At 35.5% G+C, this 12,032-nt stretch overlaps 1 protein-coding gene across 11 annotated transcripts in view; it reads left to right on the forward strand.

The window, feature by feature from the left end:
* Positions 1–12,032, forward strand: part of NEBL (nebulette) — a 268,259-nt gene that overhangs the window by 207,408 nt on the left and 48,819 nt on the right. For 9 of the 11 annotated variants that reach the window (XM_033076761.2, XM_033076734.2, XM_033076752.2 and 6 more), the window contains 6 exons: positions 3,369–3,476; positions 4,430–4,540; positions 7,614–7,724; positions 9,339–9,449; positions 10,116–10,226; positions 11,083–11,187. The exons of the other annotated variants lie outside the window; for them this stretch is intronic. In XM_033076761.2, coding sequence (XP_032932652.1) covers positions 3,369–3,476; positions 4,430–4,540; positions 7,614–7,724; positions 9,339–9,449; positions 10,116–10,226; positions 11,083–11,187 — 657 coding nt within the window. The remainder of the gene's footprint in view (positions 1–3,368; positions 3,477–4,429; positions 4,541–7,613; positions 7,725–9,338; positions 9,450–10,115; positions 10,227–11,082; positions 11,188–12,032) is intronic. 11 annotated transcript variants of the gene reach the window in all.

Here is a 12,032-nt window from a genome sequence, read left to right on the forward strand (position 1 = left end):
GATCATCTTTGCTGTCCCCTTAAGGGAAAATGTCTTGCAAAATATTTTTCTTTCTTTTGTCTTGGAGGCGTTGATTCATAATGTCCTTGTGCTCACCTGAGGACTCTGTAGATACTATGCCTATGATTTTCGCATTGTCCAGATCCTGGTGGGTATTTTTGTTTCGTACAAGAAGAGAAATGCTTTGCCAATCCCTAAGCTACCCACTAAATATTTGTCTTTTAAATAAATCCCATTTTCACAGTCCTTCTCAGATTTGACCTCCACATATAGCTTTTATTTAAACATGATTTACTCTTCTGCCTTTCTCCCTCCTTTTCCAGTACATTCCTTGTGTTCTCCTTGTCTCTCCACAGCTCACACCAAATCTGTTTGGTAATCTGCCACTACTGTAAAAAACAGTCTTCCTGACTTCCCTGTGTTAACTGATTTCCAAAGGCTGGTCCTATGTCTTATGGTCTGGTTTTGGTTTTTGTTTTTGTTTTTAATTGCCCAGTTTTGCTGTTTCCCTGCAGTATACCTTTCTCCATTGAACTTTATGTTTCTCATTATCTTCTGCATAACATAGCTACACCTGCTCCAGTGTGACAGATTGAAACCTCTATGGTTAATTAAACTCATAAACTAATATTGTTGATTGAATGAATGGGTTTGCTTATTGACCTAGTGTCGACTGTGTGTGAAACTTTATGAAGCACTTATACTGTAATATCAATGCAGGGCTGTTATACAAGCCAACTTGCATGGGAATAAATTCCAACACTTCAGAGGAAAGCTTGATGGACATCTTTGGACATAAATAAACTGATTTTGACAAGTCGAACTCATCCTAGTTTTATTATTTTGATGAGGAAGCAAATTGCTAGGTGGAATTCTCCACACAGTATTTCCTGGTTTCACTTGGGATGGAGGTAATTTTCTTCTTAGTAGCTGGTACAGTTCTGTGTTTTGGATTTAGGATGGAGACAATGTTGATAACACACTGATGGTTTAGTTGTTGCTGAGCAGTGCTTACAGTAAGTCAAGAATTTTTCAGCTTCTCATGGTGCCCTGTTGTTGAGGTGGCTGGTGGTACATGAGAAGCTGGGAGAAGACACAGCCAGGACAGCTGACCCAAACTGGCCAAAGGGATATTCCACACCATATAGTGTCATTCTCACTATATAATCTAGGAGAAAGTTGACCAGGGGTTTCTTCTCAGGGGCAGGCTGAGCATTGATAAGTCAGTGGTGAGTGGCTTTTTTAATTTTAATGTCTTGGGTTTTTTTCTTGAGCTTTATTTCTGTCTCTTTTTGTTATTTTCCTCTTATTACTGTTTATTTTTATTATTATTATAGTTTATTTTATTTAAATTATTTAACTGTTCTTATCTCAAACCACACATTTTTTCACTTTTACCCTTCTGATTCTCTACCCCATCCCATGGGGCTAAAGTGTGTGTGCAGCTATGTGGCTTAGTTGCTCTCTGTGGTTAAACCATGGCAGATATATATGTAATTCTGGTATGAGCTATGGAGACACAAAATTTGACACTTTGGTACATGCAGAACAGCTAGTTTAATGTTTTTCACATTTTAAATCTGTTCCTGTTGTGAAGACTTTGAGATACTAATGAAATACAAGCTAAAAAGGGGGAACTTAGATGTATTTCATTGTAATGAGCAGGATGAATAGATAGAACTTAAGAGACTGAATCTGGTGCTTGTAGTTTAGCTTAATGTAGCAAAAAAGTTTTGAGTTTAGCTAATTTGATTTTACAGAATTAAAAAAAAAATCTTCCATGAGCTGAGGAATGGAGTATGTAGATGGTGTTAATTTTTGTTTGTTTCCACTACTAAAGTGATTTTGTTGTGTGACATTTATAGTTCTTTCCACTAGGAGGCAAACCCAGACCATCATATGTGTTCTTCTGCTCTTTAAGTGTAAATAATAATGTTTATTTTCTAAGGAACATAGAAACATCTGACTTTTAGATTGTCAAGGCAACAATTTTCTCTAGGAATGTATGAAAGCTATTTTTATCATATCCTTATTTAAAAAAAATGATTCAGAGCATTTTAAATTTGCATTTGACAGAACTCCCCAGTTTGTAGGACTAAAATACACTTTCTTTCTTCTATGTTTTTTATTTCATAGTTATTTTAAATAGTATTTAAATTACAAAACCTTCTGAATTTTGTCTGTGAAAGAATTCTTGGATATTTTTTGTTTCAGTATGAATATAAGAAATCATTTAAGCAAAGCAAGTGTTTCTATCATTTCAGCCCAGACACTGCAGAACAAATCCATCTCAAAGAAAATGCAGTGCTTCAAAGTCAGGTGTACACAACCACAAACAAATATGTCTTGCAAGGAGAAAAATGCAGCGTTTTAACAGATTAAATCATGCAAAAACCCACATGATAGATTTTAGTGATGAACAGTGCATATTCAATCAGAAGCACCCCACCAGGAGAGAGTGTTTTTGCAGGACCCAAACCTGACAGGCAAAGAGAAATTCAAACATGACTATTTTTGAAGAGACATAGAAATTAAAATTGCATTACGCACTATAAATATACTATTTTGATTTGTAGCTATTTGCTTTCCTTTAAGGCTTGGTGCTATTTGCTTTCCTTTAAGACTATTCCATCATGCCCCACACTGACTGATGGAGATAAGTAATGTGTTTGCCAGTCTTAATCAAAAGAGTGTGAATGAACGAGTTCAAAAGGCTTCTTCAGGTTTCCAAACAAAGTGTGCTTCCTTTGTGAGTTAGCATAAAGGAATAAGTGGATGTTTTAACCTGTGTCCTTCACTGTGATTTTGCTGCCAGCTCTAAGGTCATGGTCCCTGGTAGATGTGAGGGGAATGTTGGTGCAGGACTGGATTCTACAGAGCAGTAGTTTTCCTTCCCTCCTCTCCCCCACAGGTACAAACAAAAGTGCATTTGAGAGTGGTGCTTCTGAGCCTGAAGCAAAGAGCTGTGGGGCCTGGCTGGGAAACAGATTTTGTTGTGGTTACAGTAAATGTGTTGTTTTATGGAAACATAGCAGGGGATCCTGTTAAAAAACTGCCAACTGTTCAGACATAGGTCATTTGGCCAAACCCATGCAATTAGTTTAAGGATTGTGATTGATGCTCCTTATTCCTGTTGTCTTCAAAGTTCGCAATTTCTAGGTCTGAATTGTATAGAAAAGGAATAAATGACTCCAAAAATATTACCTTATCTAACTGTCCTATTTCCCCAACAGGTTAAGTTTATGAGATGTCTTCCAAGTCAAAACATCTAAGGAGTATGGCTAAGACAGGATTTGTTTCTTCCTGAGGCTAGCAATCAGATCTCATATTCTCTCAGCTGTTAACAGTCTTTATTTTAATCTTCCTAGGTTAAGTATAAAGAAAATTATGAAAAAACTAAAGGCAGATCAATGCTGGAATTTGTGGATACACCAATGTATCAAGTTTCAAAGGAAGCTCAAAAGATGCAGAGTGAGGTACGTAAAAATGTACTTTTTGGACAAGTTAAATTTTGATCAACAGAGAGGTTAACAGACATCTTGTACTCAGGTTAAGAAAATGTATGAACCACAGAGCAAATTGTGAAAATGGTAGAACTATACTGCATAGTTATCTCTGCTATTCTGTAGCTCAATTCTTCTCGTGAATTTGCTTTTTTCTCAAAAGGCCATTGGTACTAACAGTATGCACACATCATTTAATTGAGAAGAAGCTCAAGAGGTCATCCAGATTGGAGATTAATAACTTTTAAAATTTTCACTTGAAATCTTTCTTTAGGGAGGCATGATTCTCATGTGGGAACAAATGAAGCCACAAAACCCAGTCCAACCCCATGATTTAACTGAAACATCCTCCTGCCTTTCCAACCTGGGAAACTCATCAAGGAGGAAGGACTGGTCCCAGGCTCCAGAACAGCACTGGCTGTCCTATATCAGGCCATGTTTTTCTGACTTTTTAAAAAAAAAAACTTCAAATGATGGAGATTTTGTGACTTCCCAGACAATCTAGTCCACTGCTTTACCATCCATCCTGAGAGATGGATGCACCCGTGTCCCCATGCTGCAGTTTGATTCCATTAGTTTTGCTGTGTCATGGAAAACAGATGATCTCAGCCTCTTGGTAGAAACTTTAATGACTTTTAAACATTACCTTGTGTGCCATTTGTCTTCTCTTTTCTCTACCAAACAAATTGTTTCTTTCATAGATCAGGTTCAGCATTCTCTTTGGACATACTGTACACATATTTTTGTCTAGATTGTATCTGATGGTATAAATAAACTAGATAATGAAATGCTTGATGAATTTGCTTATTAGTATGAAATCTAATTTATGGCAGGACTCATTTCTGGGTCTATTTCCAGTGTCTTTTCCAAAATATGCTTGGAATTGCATATGTATATACCATTAATTGTTGGTTTTGCTACAACAGAAAATGTATCGCAGAGATTTTGAAGAAGAGATCAAGGGAAGACCTTCACTGGATTTAGACAAGACCCCAGAGTTCTTGCATATGAAAGAAATCACTAATCTTCTGAAAGAGGTAAAGGATTTTTATTTGGTTTTTTTTTCTGTTGTTAAGTTGTAAATAAGCAATAAACAGCATCACTACAAGCTGCTGAGTGCTGAATAATCTTGGCAGCTACATACAAATATCTTCATGAGTAAAAATTGCTTAATATAATTTTTATTCTGAATAGTCACGTAGTAAGGAAATTATAAAACTCAGCACTCCTGAACTAGACTATCACTTCTCTTTTCAGATAGATAAAGGGGTGGAAGGAAGGATTTCCATTCGTATCCAGATGGCAGTTTTTCCCTTTGAGTAATTATTTCACATTTATGGTAGCCTGTTGTGGTTATACAGATGCCTTGACCTGCATAGAGTCACTTATAACTATCTTAATTAAAAGAATTATCTATCATACTTGTTATGGATAAAAAATAAAGAAGACCAAAATTCTATAATAGAGCTGTGATATTGCACAACTGCTTTAAGCCCATTTTGTTAGAAGGTACAGATTTTCTGTATGCCTACTCTTTCCTTAAGATTTGTGAAATGTTCTTCAACTATGTGTGCCACTAAAAATGATTTTTTTTCCATAACTGAGAATCCTTCTACCTTTAGAGCTTTTATATTATTATTTAAAACTGGCTTCATGGTAGGTTTTGCATATTGTTTGGCTCTGTGGATTATGGTTAATATTTGACCAAATTAGAAGAGCTAGAACTGTTAGAAGAGAAGGGCAGAGCTGCTTGATATTCTGCCTTTGAATCTGGGAGCCAACAATACCTAAATACATAAATACAATTTGTATTTATGGTATGAAGTATAGATTTTGGTTGTTTTCCCAAAACAAATAAAGCACGTTAGAATTAAAAACCCTTGAACTTTGTTCCTTTCCTTGTTCTTTATACAACTTATTCCAGTCTATGCTAGATTTCATATGGTTAAAGAAAAAATTTCTTTTAAGATATTTATTTATTATTCATCTTCTAATAAATAATTCATTCTGATAAGCCTGACTTTCAGGTAGGCAGGTCTCAAGCTAGGCTTATTTTGTACAGTGGCATTCTGTGGTACATCTCATATATGCCTTCTCACTAGGGAAAAATGCAAATCATGCTGTCATTTCATCCAGGTGATCTTGCTGCTCACCAAATGCCCAAAGAAGTGGGTACTGTATGCATAGTTATATCATGTGCCCTACATGTTTATCTCTGAAATTTTCATGTAGCTCCCCTCCTTAGTGCTATATGCATTAAGATGTTCTCTAATTCTGACCTCCTCAAGTTTTATGCCTCCTTATTTAGGAAGTAAACCATGCCTGTAAGTCTAAGGGGAAGAAAATGAGAATGGTATTTCCATTAATGCATAACTGCATGAAATTCTGATGATTTTATCTCCACATTCAAGGAACATATTCCAAACCCAAGGATTACCTAGGTAAAATCAGTTATTATCTTTCATGATTCAGAAAAATTGTGTACTTCTTCATGGTCAAGGATGTAGCTCAGTGTTTTCCCATGAAGGTTCATAATAAACTTTGAATAGATACTGCATGAAGCAAGAAGAAAAGCCTGGAGTTAAAAATTAATTAATTGTTCAATCACATGTATTTTTACCCAAACATCAGCTGTGTTCCAGCTTATTCTGTTGACTTTCCACTGTAGAGAATTCTGCACATATTACACCTTTTGTAAAAATACAAACTTTCTTCTCTGGGACCACATTTACAACTCCTTCAGAAGAGAAAGCTGAATTAAATTCTTCTGAGTTAAGTAATTCTAAATTAGAAGAAATTGTTTCCTGCTTGTTGTAGGACATGCTTCTGATGATCAAGAAAAACATCTTTAAAAATATCTGATTTCCTTTTATTTAAATAAAGAGCTTATACGGAGATAAAGGTGTTCACTGCTGCTTATGAAATGTAATATGTAATTAGGAGTATTAATTAATGTCTATGTAAATCTTCTGATAAATATTTTGTGCAATGTTCTTCTAATTTCTTTGCTTAAAAAGCCTAATCCTCATCTGGAAATGTGAAGAGTACAGTAATTTCACACGTATAAGGCGCATCTTTTTGACTGAAATTTTGATCCACACCCGGAAGTGCCCCTTATACGCTGGTGCACCTTATATATGGACAAAATTCGGAAAACTGCCAACCCGGAACTGTGAGCTACAAGAACCATGGGGGAAGCAGGCGGCCCCGGCTGGCAGGAACCATGTAGGGGGAGCGGGAACAGGCGGCCCCGGCCGGCAGCCGCCGTGCGGGGGGAGCCGATGGCTGCAGCAGCCACGCGTGGAGAGCCGGCAGCGGATCCTCGCTGCAAATAAAAAAGTGCTCCTTATACTCTGGTACGCCTTATATATGGACAAAGTATGGGAACTTGCCAGCAACCCGGAAGGGCGCTTTATACCCTTGTGCGCCTTATAGGCGTGAAATTACTGTAATTAAAAATCCTTACAAAACTAAAAGATCTTGAACTTCATTAGGCTTACATCAGCTCTCTAGGAACTAGGAAGAGCGAAAAGAACCAAATGTCTGTGGGCAGGTTCTAGTGTGCTTTGAATTTTTTACTGAACATTTGCAGCTGCTGACTGTTGATAGGTCATACCAGTGCAGTGTCTAGGAGGCACAGGAGTGATATGGCAGGAATATTGCTTCTACATTTTAATTTATCAAGAGGTTGTTTTAACAGCTCCTAGTATGGTGTTTACAGAATCTGTCCTGATTGGGATGCCACTAATGGAACTGAGGTAAAAACTGCAGCACGGCACATACTGGTCTGCAGAAACAAAATATCTGTCCAGAGACAGACATGGCCCCTAAACAGTGTGCTAGTGCTGTATAGGACACAACTGGTTTTCAAGAGCACGAAAAAAATAGATGACAACATTAAAATCTTTTTACTTTTTCAACTTTGTTCCTTTTGATTTCACAATTTCCAATTCCATTTTAAGTCTGAAATCTGAACTTCAGCTAATTCATATTTCATAGAAATTTCAAAGGGACTCTTCACATGTTTAATAAGTGGCATTTCTTTTCAAGATCTTGCACAAAATAAGAAGTGGTGAAATCTATCTCTCTCTTTTTTTACTTAATCCTTAGAAAGAGTATCGAAAAGATTTGGAAGAAGGGATGAAAGGAAAAGGAATGACAGTGTTTGAAGATACGCCAGATTTGATTAGAGTGAAAAATGCAGCTCAGATACTAAATGAGGTATGTTATCCTAGTCAAGGTTATTAATACCACAGAAGGTTCATTTTGTGTTAAACTCAGAAGATCCCTATATTTTTTTTTTACATAATCTACAATGAAATATTGAAACTAAGGCTATTTCTTTTTTGCTTGAAAAATGCAATAAAGTGTTGGATAAAAAATAACACAGGACATATAAATCAGATTTTCAGGCAAGTGAAAGATCATTAGAGATTGTTAGTGGGGTCAATAGATCCAGCATTTAGAGCTGTCATATATATATATATCTGTGTGTTATATATGTGTGTGTGTGTGAATAAACATATATATAGTACATAACAAATAAATAAATATATACAAAATTAATATTAAATAGATTAATATTATATATACACATATGCATAAAAACCAGAGGGAATGCCATGGATAGGGCCAATTATTTGACCACTGTAAAGAAGTGTGGGAATATATAGCTGTAACTCCTGGGATTATCTTTTCATTGGTATTTTACACAATATGAAGCTTAGAGGAAACATCTGCCATCCCATCTTTAGCAGAGAGGAATTGAGGGATGATGTATTCCTACAGGTTAATTTACAATTCTTGCAAAAAAATGTGTTTGTGTAGTAGAGAGTTATTTTATACATTTATTTCCACATCAGAATGAGACAGAGATGGAAGACTGAAAATATTTTTGCTCATGTTCTTGTAAGTGATCAAATCACTGTATTGAGTACATGTTCCTTCTTTTTCTAACTAACATACAACCTAAAAATAATTAACAAACAAGAAAATAAAGGGACATTTAAAAATTATTTGTATTATATGTATTTACTTTGAAAAAGAAGAGTTTTCCACAGACAGGGATGAACTAGAATAGAAAATGATGATTATTACTATAGTAGTAGAAATAGCACTGGCGGAGAATATTTTTATATTAAAAAAACCTTACAACTATTGTATAAAATATTTCCATATTACTTTTTAATATAATTTGCTGATGAACAAGGAACATATCCTTGCTTGGATTAGCTGAAGATGAAATATTAATTTTGTTTTCAGGTTATTGGTCATTTATAATTTATGTTGTGAGGAAAAAGCAGCAATCACGGATGAGGACTGCCACTTGCCTAATGGCTTTGGTTCAGGAAGGACCTATTAAATGAATAAATTACAACTTCCTGATCTGGAAGTTCACTGGAAGCAATTCTGTATGATATTAAATTTCTAACATGTAGTCTTGTCATAAATAAAATATTTCTTTAAAAGTAAAATGTGTTTCAATTAGACTGGTACCAAGGACCAACTTATTACACCATGCTCTGCAGAGCTAAACTTCCCCTTTACTTTGGAGGATAACTGTAGCAAGCTGCATGAGCTGATTTCCTCCCACCCTCTGCCACATTAAAAATTCATTGATAGAGGTTTGTACATTCATTGAATATCTTCTAAAAGTTTTCCTCCTGTAGTTTGTTATGTGTTTTTTCTGACAACAGCTTACCGAGACTCTTGAGAACTGTGACACTTGAAAGTTTTGATTTCCTCTGAATCCTAAATTTGTGTGTCTTGTAGGAAAAAATCTACTTGTAACTCTCTGGATTTTGTGAATATCATTTATAAATTCTATCTTCACAGAGGCAATACAAGAAAGACTTGGAAACTGAAATTAAAGGGAAAGGCATGGAAGTTGGTCCAGATACACCTGAGATAAGACGAGCCAAGAAAGCTTCTGAAATTGCAAGCACGGTCAGTACCGCTCCTGGGGCAAGCTTTCCATGTGACAGAATGCAACAGGTTATTGTGATTGAGAATTCCAGGTGGTCACCAATCTAGGCAGTACTGAAAACACAGACTTCTCTAAATAGCTAATCCACTGAGCTGCAAAAAGTTGAGCACTTAAATAATCAGTGTAAGGGGGGAAAGGTAAGACTTCCCAGAATTTAGACCTTCCCATCACCTTTTGCAGGTTGTGCTTGTTCCTCATGAGCCATGCCTGACCTGGGGTGTATTTGGTCACTGTGGGCCCTGCTGCTTTTGGGTCTAAACAACTACTTATTTAGGTAGGGCCAAATGATCAACAGAGTTAGAGAGATGGTAAAGCATTATGACCTCAGTCTTGCAAAGCACAGCAGAGGAAGAAATTCTCGCATGTGTCTGAGTGAGGCTGCCAAAACTGGAGAGACAGGTCGATGTGAAAGGCTACACTGGATTTGAAGTGAGCAGTGTGTTAAAAGAGTTTTTTAACCCATCAGAACTGCATTGCATGGATAGGTTCTACTAAACTAGTACTGTTGAATCATTAGTTATTTGGTGGTTTATGAATGCTGGTCAGTGAAATAGAACAGATTAAATTGGGAAAAATTGAAGAATTTGGCTGTCAGCTGAGAGTATTTTCAATGCTGTTCTTTTCAGAAAGAATACAAGAAAGACTTGGAGAATGAAATTAAAGGAAAGGGAATGGAAGTGAGTATGGACACCCTTGACATACAACGAGCCAAAAAAGCTTCTGAAATTGTCAGCCAGGTGAGTACAGAATTAATTGCTTTAAGATTACTTTGAAAGTAAAACACAACAAAATGTTAAAAACATAAAATCTTCTTGAACATTCTTAAGATTAAAAAAGCAAGCAGTGCACAATAAAAATATTAAATTGAGGAAATTGAAGAATTAATTTTTATAGTGTGACCAGTACTATGAGAATAGCTCTGAAGTATGTACAGAGAGTTGTACTATTAGTTATGGGGGTTTTTAACGTTTATTTTTGTTTCAGAAAGAATATAAAAAGGATCTGGGGACTGAAATTATAGCAAAAGGGATGCATGTTGGTCATATATTCCAGAAATACAGTGGGTCAAAAGGGCTTCAGAAATAGCAAGCCAGGTAGACATAGTCAAAAGCTGAATGCTTTGATTTTGTGTAACAATGACTGCTTGACATATGCTGCTCAAAATTCTTCCTCTATAGCTTTCACAGCCATACTAAATTAATTTATATAGTAAAATGTCTGAACTGCCTGATTCTTACATGTATTTAGGCATGTTACACCATGTAAATGGAATTTAATTATTTATATCCATCTGTAGCTCTTTTCACATTAATTAATTACCTAATGTTGCATTACATGCATTCTGACGTGAGGAGAAAATATATACAAGGATACATTATGTATGAAGATATGTTATATATGAGGATATATTATTTATATGTATATTGCATATATTATAATGTGGGGGCAGACAATGATAACAGTATCATGGAGAAAAGAGATTTAAGTAAATACTGGACAGGGATCAGGAGGCTCAGCAGCAATAAGCGTCTTTTGTGCAGTTTGGATATCTTGAGCCCAAAAAGCATAGACATGTAAAACTTATTTTTTCAGAAAATGTACAAAGATGAAGCAGAGAAGATGCTCTGTAACTATTCTGCTGTCCCAGACACTCCTGAGATGGAGAGGATAAGAAGCACTCAGAAAAACATCAGTTCAGTGAGTAATAGTGCTTCTTGTTCTGTTTGTAACTTTTCAGATATTTTTTAGTTTAAATAGGCTTATGCCACAGCATAAAATAGGGAACTTATGAGTAGAAGTCCTTTGAACCATTTCAATAATTTTCCTGGCAAAAACTGTATCACTAATTTCTTTCAGTAAAAATAATACCCAACTTTTCTAGGTGCGACACTGTTATTTTGAATTTCTAAACCACTTATACCAGCTTGCCAAGCCACAGTTATTTTTAAATGAAGATTTTTTTTTTTCTTTTTCCATCAAACCCCAGGAAGTACTTTATTTAAAAGGAGAGAAAAAATCTAAGTCTTCTTACTGTACATTTAAGATTTTTCATCTGTTTCCTATCATATGTTATTGAGCATCAAGATTGCGGTATAAAATTCGAACAGATCAGATTTCAAAAACATATATATATAATGATTTTATATTACACTGGGTATATTTTTGAATTTTATGCTAGATGTAAGTTTCAGTTTATCCCTAAATATAAATTATGAGCTTAGATTTCTAAAATTGCCCAGTTTGGGATGTATTAAATTCCACTTCCTTTTTGGGCCCATTAATGCTGCTGTTTGTAATTCTGCCTTTGCTTGTAATAGAACAGAGAAGAGGAGTAAATCTAGCCTGCAGAACAAAAGGCCAGTCAGTGGCTGGTTTTTATGGCAAACTAAGTAATACCAATAAAGCCAATGATTTGAGAGAAAGGAATCTAAGATGCTTAAATATTTTTAGTATTATCTGACATACATGTTCTTTAACTTAGGGATATCCTCAGCTCCTCCAGCTCTCAGAAGTGACTGAGTAAACTCAGTTAGTTTCTCCCA

This window comes from Catharus ustulatus, chromosome 1, assembly GCF_009819885.2.
Source record: "Catharus ustulatus isolate bCatUst1 chromosome 1, bCatUst1.pri.v2, whole genome shotgun sequence".
In the NCBI taxonomy this organism is placed as follows: Eukaryota; Metazoa; Chordata; class Aves; order Passeriformes; family Turdidae; genus Catharus; species Catharus ustulatus.